The 19,186-nt window shown below is 44.3% G+C and overlaps 2 protein-coding genes across 6 annotated transcripts in view; both read right to left on the reverse strand.

The window, feature by feature from the left end:
• Nucleotides 1-1,591: 1,591 nt before the first annotated feature.
• Nras (NRAS proto-oncogene, GTPase) lies at nt 1,592-11,839 on the reverse strand. 2 transcript variants are annotated; one of them, XM_070006407.1, is made up of 7 exons: nt 11,732-11,839; nt 11,210-11,337; nt 8,580-8,758; nt 6,327-6,486; nt 5,866-5,991; nt 5,250-5,287; nt 1,592-5,136 (listed from the first exon to the last, which is right to left on the reverse strand). In XM_070006407.1, the coding sequence occupies exons 2-5, from the start codon at nt 11,318-11,320 to the stop codon at nt 5,872-5,874; spliced, it is 570 nt and encodes a 189-aa protein (XP_069862508.1). In that variant the 5' UTR covers nt 11,321-11,337; nt 11,732-11,839; the 3' UTR covers nt 1,592-5,136; nt 5,250-5,287; nt 5,866-5,871. The 2 variants fall into 2 exon arrangements, with proteins under 2 accessions (XP_069862508.1, XP_069862507.1); XM_070006406.1 differs by having other exon boundaries at nt 11,764-11,838.
• A 289-nt stretch (nt 11,840-12,128) lies between these two features.
• The window catches only part of Csde1 (cold shock domain containing E1), a 42,196-nt gene continuing 35,138 nt past the window's right edge, over nt 12,129-19,186 (reverse strand). For all 4 annotated transcript variants that reach the window (XM_070006402.1, XM_070006401.1, XM_070006405.1 and 1 more), the window contains 4 exons: nt 16,278-16,456; nt 14,130-14,293; nt 13,345-13,477; nt 12,129-13,035 (listed from right to left, as the gene is read on the reverse strand). In XM_070006402.1, the coding sequence (XP_069862503.1) occupies nt 12,988-13,035; nt 13,345-13,477; nt 14,130-14,293; nt 16,278-16,456 (524 nt within the window). In that variant the 3' untranslated portion in view covers nt 12,129-12,987. The remainder of the gene's footprint in view (nt 13,036-13,344; nt 13,478-14,129; nt 14,294-16,277; nt 16,457-19,186) is intronic.

Consider the following 19,186-nt stretch of genomic DNA (forward strand, 5'->3'; position numbering starts at 1 on the left):
AATCAAACATGTTTATAAGGACTTTTTATGGCTGGGTACTGGTATAATCACACCTATAATCCTAGCTACTCAGGAGGCTGAGATCTGAGGATCATGGTTCAAAGCCAGCACAGGCAGGAAAGCCCATGAGACTGTTATCTCCAATTAACCACCAGAAAACCAGAAGTGGTGCTGTGGCTCAAAATGGTAGAGTGCTAACTTGAGCAAAAAAGCTCAGAGACAGCACCCAAGCCCCACATCCAACAACAACAACAAAATGTTTTGCAAATCAATATTTGGCTGAAAGACATCTTGAGAAGTTAGATTGAAACCTTGTAAGTCTGTTTTGTCTATAAAAACTTGAAGTTGACATTTAATATTAAAAGTCCAAAATGAATCAACAAGCCCTCCGATCCCCTCAGAGAACTGTAGGGAGAGCCTTGTGAGACAGCCATAGTACTAATAATTTATTTCCCTAACTTTTTATTAAGCTGTTCCAGGAGTGCAAAGTGAAACAAATAGACAGGTCTGTATATTCCTTTTTTTTTGGGGGGGGGGTCCGGTTGTGGAGCCTGAACTCTGGGCCTGAGCGCTGTCCCTCAGCTCTTCAGCTCAAGGCTAGCGCTCTACCACTTGAGCCACAGCGCCACTTCCGGCTTTTTTCTTTTTTCTTATATGGTGCTGAGGAATCGAACCCAGGGCCTCAGGCATGCAAGGCAAGCACTCTACCACTGAGCCACCTTCCCAGCCCCCAGGTCTGTATATTCTTTGTGTACACACACATACCACCAGAACCAGGATCTGGACTTAGTTGCTCGTGCCTTTGCTTAGCTTTTTTGCTCAAAGCTTGTACTCTACCACTGGAGCCACATCTCTACTTCTCTTTTAGTAGTTGGTTGGAGATGGAGTCTCATAGACTTTTTCTGTTTGGGTCAACTTTGAACTGAGATTCTCAGATCTCAGACTTCTGTGTAGCTAGGATTACAGGTGTAAGCCAGTAACAGCTGGCTACATCTTTACAACAAAGTTCCTTTTTTGGCTGGGTGCTTGTGGCTTGTGCTGCAGCACCATGGTTGAATCAGGACAGCATGGATTCCACCAGACTATTTACAAGGCAGGAATTTAAAACTTACAAAATTGAACCAGCACCAGTGGCTGATGCCTATAATCCTAGCTACAAAGGAGGCTGAGATCTAAGGATCCTGGTTCAAAGCTAGCCAGGGCAGGAAAATCTCTGAGACTTACGCACCCAAAAAGTTGGAGGTGGAGCTTTGGCTCAAGTGGTAGAATGCTAGCCTTGAGCGAAAAAAAGCTCAGATACAGCACCCAGTCCGCGTTTAAGCCCTGACACACACACACACACACACACACACACACACACACACACACACACACCACTCACACACACACATCACTCACACACACTCTCCTTATGAAATTGTTTCTGGGATTTTTTTAGGTCCAGGGCAACAACCACCCCAGAAAGATCAAGTTTGGCTGCTATACTGAAGGTGAATAAGGACCTTGGACTTCCAGTATTGCCTACATCATATGTAAAGTCTGAGATTAGTATTAACTGTCCAGAAAGGGACTTCAGTAGGGGAAAACAATATTACTAAGCAAACAAGTTCCAGTTTTTATTTTTAAAGCATTTAATTAAACCAAATTAAAAAATGATGGATTTACAATAAAATAATCACGTTAAAGTGTTAGCCCTTTCAAGTTAGGGCCAAGGAGACTGACAGTCCCCATTGAAACAGCAGAACTGCACAGTTGATACTGTTGTATTTCCACCTCTGTCAAATGGTACAGACACACAGAAGTCATACAATCTCCATTGGCATGTTCTTCCCTCCAGAGTTCAAACACTTGCTTCTTAGATCAGTGTTAACACCTTCTGGAATCAGTTACATTTCAAAATCTATCTATAGCCAACCCGGTAAGAACACCTTTAAATAGTGCCTTGTTTTTTGGGTTGTGGGACTTGAACTCAGGGCCTAGATGCTATCTCTGAGTTTTTTCACTCAAGGCTAGTGCTCTACCACTTTGAATCACAGTGCCACTTCTGGTTTTTGTTTTTGTTTTTTGAGTGGTTAATTGGAGATAAGAGTCTCATGGGGATTTTTCTGCCTAGGCTGGCTTCAAACCGTTATCCTCAGATTTCAGCCTCCTGAGTAGCTAGGATTACAGGTGTGAGTCATTGGTGCCTGGCTAAAACAATTCTTCTAGAAAACAAATACTTTAAAATAATTTGATGGCACAGTAGATGGTTAACAAAACAGTAAAGATGAGAAATAATGTACAAGAATTAGTTCCTTGGCTATACAAACCATCCACACCTCTTTGCTCACTAACTAACCATGCTTCTTATATTAGCTAGCAGAGATGAATAACAAGAAGCAGAATGCACCATTTGGTTTTTGGTTCTTGGTTGTAGGTTGTAGCTGCCAGAGTTGAGAGTTCATGACTGAATACAAAGCAAAACAATAATTATGCTTCTAATTCTAGGATGGACAGACAAACAAACACAATCTAAGTTTTTGTCTATTTTGTTATCAAGTCACGATAAAAAAAATTCACAGCAGTTTAATAGATGAAGACTGGGCACCCACAAAGACAAAATCGAGATTAACTTTACAACTTATAATCTTCAAGGAAAACTTGGTTACTTAGGACACTGTGTGGCACACTGAGCCTGGCATACATGCAGTGTGTAGTCACTCACAGACAAGGCAGCCTTCAGGTAGAATGTCTACGCTTGCCAATGCACAACCTTCAAAGAACTACCAGAAAGGCATATGGAATTTACAACAGCTGACCAGGCACTTAAAGGGGAAAGTGATTTTGAGGTAAGCTAGCATTATTTTCAGTGTATTACAAACATATTCCAACAACTCCAGTTTTAACCACACTAACAGAACTTATTTAGCTCTTATGTCTGTCTCTCTGTCATGGCAAAATTTAAACCCCAAGTCATTCCTTAAGAAGCCAGTAGGAGAGGATTTTCAAGTAGGAATTTGGCCCTATCTGGATACTTCTGTGCTGGAACACATGTGAACACACTATAGATGTGCAGACAAGGTCTGGTCCTAGGAGCCCAGGGTGGCCTACCTTCTCCCTAATCTGACATTAAATGGAAGAGTCAAGAGAATACACTGTGTGTCAGACTCAATGAAAAAAGATTGGGGCAGGGGTGCCAAGCCTCAAGGAAATGAGAGATCAATGAGCCAAAAGGCACAGGACACAGCCCCAAAGCTTACAGGCACCAATCTTTTGTGAAGCAGCTGGCATAAGCGGGCATCAACCAGCAGACCACAGCTCTGAGCCTGCCTCTGGGCAGTCTGCGCTTCTTTCCCTCTTGTTCATTTCCAGGTAATGGTTTGTTTCATAAGTGAAAATTCATGTTAGAAAACCAAGAAAAATGCATAGCTATTAGAAGACCATATAAGAGAGTGGTCGTTTGGAATTAGTCTGTGGTTCGATGGGATCCAAGCCTGTTTTCATTAGCATTACTGGGGCTGGAGCTGGCTGTGGAGCATGAGCATGGCACGAGCATGGCGAGCAAGGCACGTGCAAGGTGCTGGGCTCTGGCCCAGTGTTGTCTGCCAGCCCCCAACCAGTGTCAACAATAGCTCTATTTTCCATTCTGTTCTGAAATAGCAAGTCCAAGTCTCCTTTGTGTTCTGAATAAATTCATCACCCTCCAAAGAACATTATAAGCAACAACCGGCACATTCCTGATTCATCCTCATTCCAAGAAAAAATAGCAACTTTATTCAAATTGGCTTTAAAAAGGGCTTACTTCTGAAGATTTCTATTGCCCACATAGGATCCCAGGCTTTTCCAGTGCCAGTGAAGGCCTCATGGCACTAACCTCTAACCTGTTCTTCCCTTGCAGGGCAAACAGGCATTGGTGAAACTGCAAGAGTTACCACACAGTGAGTGGCTGTAGGGAAGGGGTTTACTTTTGTGATAACTGACTTGTTTAGCCTTTGTATCAGCGACCTCCCTGGTCCATTAGCACCATGGTTAACTAAACGGAAACAGTTAACCCAGCCCCTACTGCAGAGGGGCCAAGGGAGGGAGGCGGTACGGTGGTGTCCTGACAGGAGTAGGACACTTACTGTGTTATGAAACTAGGACAGGCAGTGGAGATGTAACACCGTATTTGAGGATTGAAGATCACAGATTACAGGTATAAAGCAGTATACCAAACTTTTATGATATCTGAGTATGTGTAACTGAAGAACTTCCTCCTTTGACCCAAATTTCATAATAAATGGAAGTTGTTGAGTATTAGATTATCAGTAAGCTAAAAACAAAACAGAAAACAGCAACAACTCACAAACTTTGTAAGTATTAAGCTACCAAAAAGCGATGAGGTTAGCCATGAAGTGATTATCACTAGTCACTGTTTCCAGTTTCTTCTCTCTCCTGGGAAAGGCCCACCCAGGCCTCTGGGAAAACACCTTACCATAGGTGACTGTCTAGGGACCTTTCCTCCAGCTGGTAGTCAGAGGCTGCCACCCCCATGGCTGGGGGACCCTGCTCCACGGAGGTCCTGGGGGAAGTCTACAAACCACTTCTAGGAAAAAGGCACTTTATTGGGAAAGTTGGATTCAATTTCATGGAAGTCAAGAAGACTAAGGTGGATGCCAGGGTCAGCGCGTTCATTCACATTTCTATTTGTGAAAGTAGAGCAGACTCATGCCAATTTATAGAATATAGCTGATCACATGACAATCAAACCAATCAGCAACATTGATTAGATTCTTGGCAAAACAGTAATTTATGACATTTCTCCAAAAATGAACAGAGGTTCAACAGTAAAAAAGAGGGGCGGGGTGGGGAGGAACCCCGCAGCTACTCCTCTAGAGCTCAAGAAGCTGCTGCCAGCCTGTTTCAGAGCATAGACTGCTTTTCTCAGGGAAAGGCCTGCCTAGCACAGGTTGGTTTGTTTCTCATGGGGAAAACCCAGGGCAGAACACTACCAGGGAGCAGAGGAGGCGCACTTCTCTGGTCAGATGACCAAGCGAGGAGGTAGTTGTTCTGAGAGGTTCTTGCAAGACCCCCGAGTAGTCAGGGCAGCAGGAGTGTCTCTGAGATGAAGAGAGCAACTGGGTTCTTCTCCTCCGGAGTCAGGACTGGGGTCAGCGGCTGAAACACAGACAGGACGCGAGAGTCAGGACTGGTGGTCAGCGGCTGAAACACAGACAGGACAGGCATGGGAGCACAGCGGGAAGGGCAATGCATTTCTAAGTGAGTCCTACCTTCAAAGTGGCTCTTCTCGAACAACAGACGTGAGAATCTGAAAGAGAAGACCACACACCATGTTATCATTTAGTTTTGAAATGATCCTTCAAACTCCAGGTCTGTGCCAAAAATGTGGTACACAATTCATGAATACTGTCTTCTAAGTTCTAATGTTATAAAAAAAATTGAACTCTGTAGAAATGTTATTATTCTGATATTAGAAATGTTATTTCTAATTATAAGTAAGCCCATGACACCACCAGAAATGGCACCACAAAGGAAATATTTACTAGGTTAAAATGCACAGAAATGATCACTTAATAGCAACAATCCCACGAATAGTCATCAAATTGCCTGATTCTAAATAATGACATAATTACATGGCAAGGTCAGTGGCTCATGCCTAGAATTTTAGCTACTCAAGAGGCTGAGATCTGAGGATCCAGGTCTGAAGCCAGTCAGGGCAAAGCTGACTCGAGTCCAATAAACCACCTAAAAAGCTGGAAGTGGAGCTGAGGGCTCAAGTGGTAGAGTGCTATCCTTGAGCAAAAAAGCTAAGGGACAGCACCCAGGCCCTGAGTTCCTGCTCCAGTCCCCCAACCCCACAAAACTCCACAGAAGACCCATGCTCACTCCTCGCTACATCAGCACACAAGGCAAGCCCATGCAGCCCCGGGTCCCGTCGTCACTGCTGTTGAGCTTTTTCATTCGGTACTGGCGGATCTCTCTCACCAGGGTGTAAAAGGCATCCTCGACACCCTGTGACAAAAGAGAAAGAATGAGAGAAGCAGACCCCTCCCGGTGGTAAGCCCCTTCCCACTTACACTTCTTCATGTTCTATCAGCTAATAGAGTAGGGTGGTTTGGGACGAGGACAGGAAGTCTGATATTCCTAGGGCAGCACACCAACCGGCTGACATAGGAATGACATTATTTTTCAAAAAGCATTCCAGCAAAAGGAAAGGGTGGTGTGGGACACAACGAACAGAACTAGGGCTGGCTGCCACGGGCGCACACCTGTAATCCTAGCTACTTGGAGGCTGAGACTGCTCTGCCTCCAGTGAACATCATGCCTGTGCTCCCAGCTTGCCCCACCTGTCTGGTCTTGGCTGAGGTTTCGATGAATGGGATCCCGTAGCTCTTGGCCAGTTCGTGGGCTTGTTTTGTGTCCACTGTCCTTGTGGGCAAGTCACATTTGTTCCCCACCAGCACCATGGGCACATCCTCGGAGTCCTTCACTCGCTTAATCTGCTCCCTGAAATAGAGCACAAGAAAGCAAGCTGTCAGGAGAGGGCACATAGGAGGGAGAGGGAGACCGGCACCTCTCAGGCAGCTCTGTCTCCCCTAGCATCCACATACCCAGATGGGAGGGCAGAGATGTCATGCAGCAGCCACATCCTCGGGCACCAGCTCACCACCCAGTGGAGCAGGCTAAGCCTACTTTCTATTAATCTTTTTTGGGTCCGGTCGTGGGGCCTGAACTCTGGGCCTGGGCACTGTCCCTCAGCTCTTCAACTCAAGGCTAGCGCTCTACCACTTGAGCCACAGTGCCACTTCCGGCTTTTTTCTTTTTGCTTATGTGGTGCTGAGGAATCGAACCCAGGGCCTCATGCATGCAAGGCAAGTGCTCTACCACTGAGCCACCTTCCCAGCCCTCTATTAATCTTATGTTGCTATACTAGTCACTTTTTTTTTTTTTTTTACCAGATGCTTTTTAAATACTCTTTGGACTGGGACACGTGTGTGTGTGCACACGTGAGCGTGCGCGCGTGCACATCCACACACACGGGGATTATAACAAGAAAAGTCCAGACACAACCAGCATAGAAGCCAATTTTTTTTTTGTCAAGATTGGTGAATCTGGGGATGCAGATCCTCCCAATTTCCAGAGACAGAAAAGGAAGAATCATGAACTGATGCTGGATGCTGATAGCTCATGCCTGCAATCCTAGCTACTCAGGAGGCTGAGATCTATGAATTGTGGTTCAAAGCCAGCCCAGGCAGGAAAGTTCCTGAGACTCTCATCCCCACTTAACCCCCAGAAAACCTGAAGTGGAACAATGGCTCAAAGGCTCAAAGTGGTAAAGCGCTCGCCTCAAGGACTCAAGGACAATGCCTAGGCCCTTAGCTCAAACACATGACTGACGAAAACTCCCTAAATCCTGTGAACTCAGTTTTGCACTCACTTCAGAAAGCAGACATCTACATATGAATGGAACACAAGTCAGACCTCAGGGCAGACCACATGTGGTGTGGTGTGTGCCCAGCAATGTGGTACACACCATAGGCCTGGGCTTGCTCCGAGGGAGTCCCAGGCTACCACATCCTAGCAAGCAGGGGCTATGATCTCTGGAGAGGGACCAATAGACAGGAGTCATTTTTCTCCACAGTCACAGAGGTAATAAAAGATGGAGCTGAGTATTCAACTCAGAAGTGTGGGTTTTTGCTACTAATAGAAACCATGATTCTAAAAATCCAACATTATTTTCTGCACTCTAGTTCTGATTCTATAAAATAGGAGTGCTGGTTGGGCAAGGTGGTACATGTGTGTGGTCTTAGCTTTCAGGGAGTATAGGCAAGAGAATTTCAAATTCAAGGCCATGCTGGGCTATATAGCCAGATGCTACAGAAAAAAAAAAGAAAAAGAAAGAAAGAGAGAGAGAGAGAGAGAGAGAGAGAGAGAGAGAGAGAGAGAGAGAGAGAGAGAGAGGGAGAGGGAGAGGGAGAGAGAGAGAGGGAGAGAGAGAGAGGGAGAGAGAGAGAGAGAGAAAGAAAGAAGTAAAGAGAGAGAGATAAGGAGAGAGAGAGAAGAAAGAAAAGACACTGGTGGCTCACGCCTATAATCATACTCAGGAGGCTGAGAGCTGAGGATTGCAATTCAAAGCCAGCCTGGGCAGAAAAGTCCATGAGACTCTTATCTGCAATTAATACCCAGAAAACTAGAAGTGGTACTGTGGCTCAAAGTGGAAGAGCCCTAGCCTTGAGCAAAAGAGCTCAGGGACAGTGCCTAGTCCCTGAGTTCAAGCCCATGACTGACAAAAAAAAAAAAAAAAGGAAAAAAAGAAAACAAAGGTAATACATTAGAGTTTTTTCTGGCTCCCTCCAGCTCTGAAACTCCCTGGCCTTGGATATCCACTGTCCTCTTTCTCTGTACTCCTTGTTATGCACCCCTATTTGTCTTTCCTGTTTCCCAGTGCTAAGAAGCATCATTTATGTACTGTAACAGCAGACTATATACAAGAAATCCAGCATTTACTCTGCTAACACCTCCTGAAACCACTCCCGCCATTTTCTTCCACTCCCGACACAGCTCAAGCCCGTCTCCCTTCCAGAGGCACTGTACCGCACCTGTACAGGTTGATGTCTGCAAATGACTTGCTGTTATTAATAGCAAACACGCAGAGGAAGCCCTCGCCTGTCCTCATATACTGATCCCTCATAGCGCTGTACTCCTCCTGTCCAGCGGTGTCCAGGATGTCGAGCAGACAGGTTTCTCCGTCTATCACTACCTGCTTTCGGTAAGAATCCTGGCAAGGGGAGGAAGAGGGAGAGTTGACTTTGATTACAAACCAGAGGGAACAAAATGCTATTATCAAGGATAAATGAACCTCTTAATTACTTAAGTCTATTGCTGATTTGACCCTCAAACAAATTAAAGCAATGCCTGTACTGTCCATTTCCAAGAATCCCAGGAAAAACCTGGCCTACAGGCATGGCTCAAGTGATCTAAGCAATCCTGGCAAGCTCTAAGCCCAAGTCCAGCACCCCTCCACCCCACCCCCACACACAGGGCAGATATTAACTAAGAATATATTTTAGTAATCCATGAACTGTTTTGAGTTGTTTTATTTGATTTGATGTTTAAAATTCCAAACATACCTACAACAATTTAACCTAACCCTGAATACAGAATCATTTATACTTATGATTAAATATACATATATCTTTTGTTTGGGGGAATCTATAACACCTAAACTGTTTTTTCTTTTTCTTTTTGGTACTGGGGATCAAACCCAGGATGTTGCACTTGCTAGGCAAGCACTTTGCCACAGCGACATCCCAGCCCTAAACTGTTTTTTCTTACCATAGCAGATCATACCACTGGGAAAAAGTTCTGAGACAAATTCCTCAAGTTCCAAATAAGGTACAATTAGTTGCTTTGGAGACAGATTTGAATAATCATATGAAAGTACCCCTAATTTTGTTATATAGCATTAATTTTTCTTGTTCTTTATTCTCTTGAGGGGTGGTTAAGTGCACATAAATTTAACCTGAGTTTTAGATGTAAGATTTATGCATTTTACTTATAAAATACTTGTATGTTACACTTATGAAATATTTTTAAGTTATCCCTCAAGAAATAAAACTGAAAAATACTGCAATCAATTTTTTTTTTGGGGGGGAGGCAGTACTGAAACTTCAACTCAGGATCTGGATGCTGTCTTTGAGCTTTTTTGCTCAAGGTTAGTGCTCTAACACTTGAACCACAGCTCCACTTGCAGCTTTTTTTTTTTTGTTGTTTAAGTTAACTGGATGTTAAGTTCTATGGGCTTTTCTGCCTTGAACTGACTTTTCAAACCTCCATTCTCAGATCTCAGCCTCCTGAGTAGCTAGGATTACATGTGAGCCACTGATGTCTGGCTTGCAATAATGGCTAAATTTAAATGAGTTTGAATTAGTGAGGTCAAGGATGGAATAAAACAATCTCTAGAGATAGACAAATTGGACAAAATTGGACAAATTTATGAACCCTTTAAAGAGTCACAGATATTGGTTCCAGACAACAATTTGTAACATGAACTCCCAGAGTACCACAAACATCCTTAAGTATATAGTACTGTGAAGACTTCACCATTCACAGACAACTTGGTAACATTTTTCTTTTTCTCCAGTGGTGGGGATTGAAGAGGCCTTACCCTTGCTTAGCAAGTGTTCTATCACTTGAACTATACTCCCAGGCCACTTTCCCAGTTGTGACTGTTTTGTGTGTGTGTGTGTGTGTGTGTGTGTGTGTTGGTATTGGGGCTTGAACTAGACTAGGCCTGAGTGTGTGTGTGTGTGTTGATATTGGGGCTTGAACTAGACTAGGCCTGAGTGCTGTCCCTTATTATTTTTTTGCTCAAGGCTGGTTACTCTACCACTTGAGTCACACCTCCCAATTCTGGCTTGTTGATGGTTAACTGGAGATACGTGTCTCATTTATTTTCCTGTCTGGGCTGGTTTTGAACCCTGATCCTTAGATCTCAGCCTCCCGAATAATGAGTATTATAGGCTACCCTCTTGTTAGTTTGTTTTTGAGACAGGACCTTCCTACTACTTCATCTGGGCTTGCCTCATACTCTGGATCCTCCTGTCACTGTCTCCACCCCCAAAGTGGATGGGATGGACTAGTGTTTGTCACCACACTCAGCTTATCCATTTTATTTACAATAGCCTATGTAGTAGACAGCTGAGTTATGTAAAAAAAAAAAAAAATCGATCCTAGGATGTTCTCAAACTTCAGAACCTCTGCCTCAGATTCCCCAGTATTGTAATTAAAGGCATGGACTACCATTTGGCCTGCAAATATATGAAAATTAATCACACGAGAAAAATGAGGCTCAGATATATTTAAGTGATTTTTCTCAGTATCACATATGAAAATAAGCTACTCAGAGCTGAAATTGGTAGTGATGCAATTCAGTCTCAGGGGCTTTGACTAGGTAAAAATTGGAGAACCTCAGGATGTAACAGAAATGTGATATGTAAAGAAATTGAATTTAACACCGAATCTACAAGTTTTACAAAATTTAAAAAAAGCCATGAATTTTAAAAGAAAACCGTTAGCAGTGCAAATGCATTCTCTGGTTTACTGAATGCATTCTGATGGACAGCTCTTTGGTTTCTATCCTCTATCTTTGAGGAATGGATGAAGGAGCAGTGCAAGGGAAGGCTGGCTGGCGAGCGAGGGCCGGGACGGGAGGCCGCGGCGGGCTCACCTCTATGGTAGGGTCATACTCATCCACGAAGTGGTTCTGTATCAGCTGGATGGTCAGCGCGCTCTTCCCAACGCCACCTGCTCCGACCACCACCAGTTTGTACTCGGTCATTTCACACAGGCCAGCACCTGCAGGCGGGCAGCGGTGAGGGGCCGCCCGCGCCGTGTTTCAGACATACGGCGCCGTCCACGACTCGGTGGCCGTTCCCCGAGGAAGCCCGCATAGCAGGGCCGCGGGCGGGCTCAGGCCTCGGTCCCCCGTGATAACGCACCCCAGCCCGGGCCTCGGTCCCCCGTGACAGCCCACCCCGGTCCGGGCCTCAGAACCCGGGACAGCCCACCCGGGTCCGGCCAGGCCCTGGGTCCCCAGGGACAGCCCCACCCTCAGCCCCGCCCGCCTTCCCTCAGCCTGCTGGACCCCTTGGCTGCCTCGCGAGCCCCGGGCCTTTGTCCAGCGCTCGGCCCGAAGGTGCCCCGCCCAAACAGCCCGCCCGCCCGCTCGCGGAGCCCCACACAGCCTTACCGCCAGCCCCGCCGCCCCGGCCACCCGCGGACCTAGGACTTCACCCGGGAGAAGAGCCGGAGACCCCGGAACCGCCATGAACAGCCCCCGCCCGGGAGCAGCACTTCCGGCCCCGCCCGCTACGCAATCCGCCTGCGCCGGGCGCGCCAGGGCCACGCGGGCGGAGCCGGGGTCACGCGCCTGCCCCGCCTCGCCCCAATAATGGAAGCCGGGGTGCCAGAGTCAAAAACGAGTACAACTTTATTGGCTCTCGTCCACCGTTGACAGCACCGCAGACTGCGAGGCGCTTACTAACACCAAGGCCTCCAGGCCTCTGAGGCCTCTCCCGCGTGCGGCCCGGCGCCCTGGGCAGTCACCGGACACCGCAGCCCGGCAGACACAAAACAAACAGCATTCGTTTCAGGCACAACTTTTTTATTTTTTTTTTTCCGTTTTGTTTTTAAATCAGTAAAAGAAACTGGGCCCTAGAAGCTGCAGTGATCTAAGCAGCAGCAGGTTTGTGCATTTGTCCTTTTTTTGTTTTTTGTTTATATATATTATCACACTGCTGGCACACTTTATTTGCATGAAATTCTGCACCATATATACTAATTGTAGTAAAGTTATTTAACCCCAATCTCGGGGTGGGAGGGACCTATTCTGGAAGATAATTTTCACTGAAATCTAATCAAACTGTTAAATGGATTGTGACAAGATTATAAATGATATGAAAAATAACATTTTAACATTTGGCCATCAACTTAAGAAAATGGGTTGCTATAGAAATTTTTTGCAATTTTAAAAGGTAATATATTCTACCCTCATTAGGGTCCTCAGAGTTAAAGCATAATGAACAGGAAAGAAAAGAATGCAACTGAGTGCCAAGGCCAACACCGTGCCAGAGGTCATGAGGGTAGAGTACAAGTGCAGAATTTCATAGGGCCAACAAGACAACAGTCTATTTTCCCTTACTCAGGCCACGTGAATTTTGCAATTACCAGTTGCGTTAAATGCACCAAATAAAGCTCCTAAAATTGATACTATAAGGCGCCACCTTAAGTTTTCCAGGCTGCAACTGTGCATAATTTTAAAATGGTTTCTTAAATTTATTTATTTTTTTAAACATAACACGAGGAAGGTGTTAAAACTGGTGTAATAGCTCAATAGAATAAGTATTCCAGATTTTGGGAGGGATGAAGAGGGAGATATTCAGAACCCTTCACCAGAATCCCCCCAACTTGATCATAGTGGATTAATGATGTGCTCTGTGGATGTGCTTAGTCAATGACACCAGCTTGACGGATCTTTCTTTCTGCACCAAATCCCTGTGAAGAAATAAAACTAATTAATGACCTGAGTATGTATCTATTACAATATGTTCATGATCCCAGGAGGAACTATTTTTAGCCATCACATCTATTACCAATTTTTCTTACAGGAGTTAATCTTGGAAGCCTTCCTAACAAAGAATCACCATTATGTTAAGTGTTAAGGGCTGCAACATGGGCAGGGAGTCCTAATCAGTTATGAGCATCTCTGAAAATCTGTTTTTTACCCCGTACTGAACAAGATTGGGTGGAGCATGCTGGTCTATCAGTCTGGTTCCCTCATGCCTTGTGTGCATGGAGGCATACCATTGAGTTATCTGGTCCCCTGGGCTGACGAAGAACCATTAGGCGAGGAGCACTGGCATCATCCAGGGTGATGTTCTTCAAGCGATTGACCAATCGATCAGGCCGAGGAGCTGCTACTGCCTTGGGGCCCTCGCTGTAACCAAGCCAAGAAGCAAGAAGATCAGTACTATGGGAAGAAACCAAGTACCTGTCCAATGTGTTTGCTGCTATGACTCACTTTTAATGAGCTTGCCTCATCTAGACTGCCAGCCAGACAAGACAGACAAGTTTATGTTTTCCCAACTCAAAGTTCCAACTGCATAAGAGCTACAAAAATCATTTTAGTGAGGGTCCAAGCTAGACTTGTCTGCCAACAGAAAGACCAGTTCCACAGATACATGAACATGGTACATGTGACAAACTTTAAGTGAAGAAACAGCTCAGTGTTCAGTTCCTTTCAGATACCAATGTTGAGATGAAAAGAAAAGTAGCACACAGGTCAGGATGACTATGGTAGTGTTTTAAGCAGCAAGTATCTTAGAAATAAATGGCTTAATAAAAGCAAATTTTTTAAAAGTAAAGAGCACACAATGTTTTTACATTTAACATCTAACAGAACTAGCACCATATGTCATTGAGGACCGTTTCATGAGGCTAAAGGTCATATATATAATCAAGAGCAGAGAAAAAGCTAAGAATCAAAACCAGCTTCAGAAAATGAATCTGGCCATGGAGAAACTAGAGAAGAGATAGCCCAGAGTGAACACTGATCCACTGGATCCACCCACAAGTACAAGGCAACTCACCAGACTCTCCAGACATTACAGGCACTGCACTTGCCGGTGCGCTGGTTCAGAATCACTGAGAACTCCACCTCGTCTCCTGCCTGTAGCTCAATGCCATCCTGAACTTCTTTCACATGAAAAAAGAGCTTCTTGCTATCTCCTACTTCATAGTTAATGAAGCCAAACTGGAAAACAAAACAGCAGGTCACAAGGGGGGAGACTACAGGCAAAACCAAAATAACACTTCACTGTTACACAAAGCACAATGCCTAATCCACACCAGAAAGGAGACTTATAAATCACAGCATTAGCAGCTGGGCTCAGTGGCTCTCACCAATACCCAGAGCAAGTTGGAGGCAGAGATGGGGAGGGTGATGATCAAGACAAGTCTAGGCAAAAAGTTAGTGAAAACTCATCTCAATAAACAAGTGGGGGAGGGGGGACTGGGAAGTGGCTCAGCGGTAGAGCGCTTGCCTTGCATGCCTGAGGCCCTGGGTTAGATTCCTTAGCACCACCTAAGCAAAAAGAAAAAAGCCCTAAGTGGCGCGGTGGTTCAAGTGGTAGAGTGCTAGCCTTGAGCTGAAGAGCTGAGGGATAGCACCCAGGCCCAGAGTTCAGGCCCCACAACCGGACCCAAAAAAAAAAAAAACAAGTGTGGTGGTGCATGCCACCTTTAATAACAGCTCCTAGGGCAACAGAGGAAGGAAGATATGGGTCCAAGAATGACCCTGGCAAAAAAAAACAGGAGAACATGGTACAGCCCCTGCTTTCACTATATAAGATGTTGGTATATGTGGAGGGGAAGGGAAAAAACAAATTGTTAAGACAGGGATACATTGCAACAATGAGATGTACAAGTCGTTATGTCAAAAAACGAACTTTACAACTTTGGGGGGGGGGACAGGGGACAGGGGGGAGGATACAAAAGGACGGGAAGGGGAAACAAAGGAGGCTCAATGCTTGATAAGAAATGTGCTCATTATCTTACCCACGTAATTGTAACCCCTCTGTACAGTATTTTCACAATAAAAATATATTTAAAAAAAAAAGAATGATTCCCATTGCTGCAATATCAAATCCTCTGCTCTGTGAAAAAGGTTGCATGAATATTTGTATAATTTCTTTATCATAAAGTTCTCTCAAAATTTATGAAAGGTTTAAAAAAAAAACAGGAGGGCTGGGAAGGTGGTTCAGTGGTAGAGTGCTTGCCTTGCATGCCTGAGGCCCTGGGTTCGATTCCTCAGCACCACATAAGCAAAAAGAAAAAAATGATGGAAGTGGCGCTGTGGCTCAAGTGGTAGAGCGTTAGCCTTGAGCTGAAGAGCTGAGGGACAGCGCCCAGGCCCAGAGTTCAGGCCCCACGACTGGACCCCCCCAAAAAAACAACCAAAACAAAACAGGAGAACATACTAAAACTTAACTAAAGAAAAAAAGACAAGGTCCTGAGTTCAAACTCCAGAACCAAACAACTTCCCCCCCTCAAACCATAATACTAATACTGGTGGCTCTAGTTTTTATGGGAAAATTTTTCAGGGAAGAAAAACTTCTGAAATCCCTGCCATTCATTATGTTATTAGCTTGATGGAAACTAATGAAGGTGGCCCTGTTCCATATTATGAATTAAGCAAGAACACTAGGACTATTACTTGAACAAAAGAATCATTTTGATTCCATCGAGAATTATTAAGCTGGTTATTATAAACTAGGTGACATCCAAGGATTTTTCTGAGATCTCAGTAACTACACTAGTTTTATTTGCCCTACATGTATTTCCTGACCACTTCTCAACAATGTGTGATCCACTACTCCATTAACATTAATCATTAATGACAATCACTGTTAATAGGGTTACTTTTTTCCTTCTTCTTCCTATTTTTATGCTACCCCAAATCACTGAGAAGGAACTAAGTGCTTGCTTTGGCAGCACATACACACAAATTTGTTCAGCATTCTTTATTTTCAAATAGAAATGTTACTCATTACCTTACTTATACAATGCCTCTGGTACAACACCTTTACAGTGAATTTTTTTTAAAAAAGGAATTCAGTCAAAATGAAAGAAAATCAATGAATGTTGATTCCTTCTGGGCTGAATAAAATGTCAAGTTTTTGGCTATCCACAGGGAAGTAGTAAGTCTAGAAGGAATGCTGTCCAGATGCTGTACCCACCTGATCTTTCACACACTCCACAGTGGCCCTACGCAGTGGTGTGATATTGTAGGCCATAGTCTGAGCATTCTGGCCCAGAACACACAACTGGAACTTGACACTCTCCCCTTTCTGCAGGCAGTCCCCTTTGTTGGCCATCCCAACTATGCCAAATGGATAGACCTCACCTTTCATGTCCCCTGCAAGAGAAAGACAAAGCATGAAAGCCAGTACTTTATAATACCTTCTTTGCTTACATTCACAAGACCATCTTCTTCCCGAGAACTAATTATGAACAACCACTGCAAAACACTTTTGTGGTGAACTGGACAGGCTGACACATAACCTTCTCATCTACTTTCTTTGTCAACCCAGCTCCCTCCCTCACTGGATCCTTCTTTCTACATCCTCACTTGCTCATAAACTTTTTCTTTACTTGACAGTACTGGGGGGTTTGAATTCTGGTTTCATGCTTGGTAGGCAAGCACTCTACCATTTGAGTCATACTTGCAGCACTTTTTGCTTTCATTTCTCAGACAGGATCTCAAGATTTTGCCCAGGGCCAACCAGGACTGTGATCATAGCTGGGAGATAGATCCAGCTTAGGTGTTGACATGGTGTTTTGCTAAGCTTTTGCCCAACTGGACTCGAGTCTCACTCAGTCTTTCTAACCAGCTACTGAGTGGCCAGGATTGGCACTGGACCTGGCAATGTTCAAGGGCAAGGTAAGTATTTCAGGCTGACAAGTCACCGGTCTGAGCCACTCACTTCTACTGCCGTAGTTAAAAAACCCTTATTCCCCAAGTGTACAGTCTAAGAGCAGAAAATTGCCCAGAGGCTAGTAACACTGAGGCATTCAACTGCTCACCAGGTCAGACTTAAGATGAAATCCAACTGACTAAAAAAAGAAAAAAAAAAGCTTCAGAATTGGAAAGTTTTTAGCCATCTTGACAACTTTATGGTAAGATTTTTAACATATAGGTACCAAAAAACACTTTTGATTTTCCAGCAGACCAAGTTATGAAGACGAGTAATTAAAAATAAAAACACTCATATTGACAGAAAGAGGAGAGGGGAGAGGGAAGGAGGGAGGAGGAGAGATGGAGAGAGGAAGAGGGGGGGAGAGAGAGAGAATATATGAGAATGAATGTGTGTGTGCATGAAGGTCTTGGGGCTTGAACTCAGGACCTCATATTCTCACTTAACTTTTTTGCACAAGGCCAATGTTCTAGCACTTAAGCCACAGCTCTACTTCTGGCTCTTTGCTGGTTAACTGGAGATAAGTGTCTTAAGGACTTTCCTGCTGAGGGTAGATTTCAATGGCCATCCTCAGATCTCAGCCTCTTGAGTAGCTAGGGTTACAGGAGTGAGCCACTGGTGCCCAGCTCTGACTCAAAATTTTTGAAGAATTTTTTCTTTTCTTTTTCTTTATGTTGGTCATGGGGCTTGAACTCTGGGTCTGGGTGCTATCCCTCAGCTCTTCAGCTCAAAGCTAGCACTCTATCACGTGAGGCATAGCACCACTTCCAGTTTTCTGAGTGGTTTATTAAGAGTCTCACGGGCAGGATAATATTTTCACTTTAAAGATGAAGAATTTGAGCTATATAGAAGTTACTTGTCTAAAGTTATACACTTAGGAAATGGTGTTTGGACTTAGCTCTGCTCAACTCAAAGTCTACACTGAATTAACTTGTACTAATTGTAAGAACTGTTTTCATAACTAAGTGAGAAACTAAGTGCCTGGACCCAGAAAACTGCTGACAGAGTTATGCTCCCAAACTTCCTTTCCCACAAAATTCTTTTTTTTTTTTTGGTCCGGTCGTGGGGCCTGAACTCTGGGCCTGGGCGCTGTCCCTCAGCTCTTCAGCTCAAGGCTAGCGCTCTACCACTTGAGCCACAGTGCCACTTCCTGCTTTTTTCTTATGTGGTGCTGAGGAATCGAACCCAGGGCCTCAGGCATGCAAGGCAAACGCTCTACCACTGAGCCACCTTCCCAGCCCCTCCCACAAAATTCTTGCTCTGGACTATACCCTACAACCAGTGCTGAAGAGTAAGTTGAGTAGAGTGTAGATGAAAAAGGCTTAGGAAGGGTAAAGACTTGCTGTAAAGGCTTTGGATACTTGGTTTGTGTGTGTCAGATGGGGTGAGGACTGTGTAAGGAATAGATTCCTAAAAAACCTCATGTGGAGGTGAAGAAACAGATAACCAAAGCTCTTTTCTTCTCTGCCTCCATACTGCGGGTCCCTCTCCATTTTTCTTTTCTGACCTACAGATAATACAAGCAAGCCATTATTGCAGGCTCAAATTTCAAACCTTTGCATCTATTCAAGCATCATGTAACCCTGCTCCCCTAACATGCAGTGTTAACTCTATTGGCACTGACATGAGTTATGCACACCAATGGAGTAAGACGGCTCCAGAAGGGGGGGTTCCTGAAGCCAGGGGAAGGCAAAGTGTGGAGTAAGGAAAGCCTGGCCTGGAACTGAGAAGGATCGTCACAGAAGTCTAACTACTATGGGACAGATCCATTTTACAGAATGTAAAAGTATATATACAACTGAATAGCCATAAATATAACAGATGATTTTAAAGCAATATTCAAAATTATATGCATATCTTAATATATATGTATACAAATATTTTTTTGAAACAAGGATTTAAACATTTTAGAAAGACAGGGTTCAAGTAGGAGAGACAAGGAGGGGACCAACACTTCCTGCTCCCTATGAAGAAGGGAGTTAGATTCCTTAGTGTAAGATTTTGTTGAGTATTTCCTAGCTGCTCATGTGTCAGCCATACATCCACCTATGTACTCATCTATCCCTAAGTTAAATGTATGATACCATTATTTCCAAAGAGTAGAAGAATAAAAGCCAAGCATGGAGGAAATAATCACTTTCTAATTCAGTGTCTAAGGAAACAATCTGCAG

The sequence above is a fragment of the Dipodomys merriami genome, unplaced genomic scaffold, assembly GCF_024711535.1.
Source record: "Dipodomys merriami isolate MVZ:Mamm:240054 unplaced genomic scaffold, mDipMer1.0.p SCAF_7, whole genome shotgun sequence".
NCBI classification, from domain to species: domain Eukaryota; kingdom Metazoa; phylum Chordata; class Mammalia; order Rodentia; family Heteromyidae; genus Dipodomys; species Dipodomys merriami.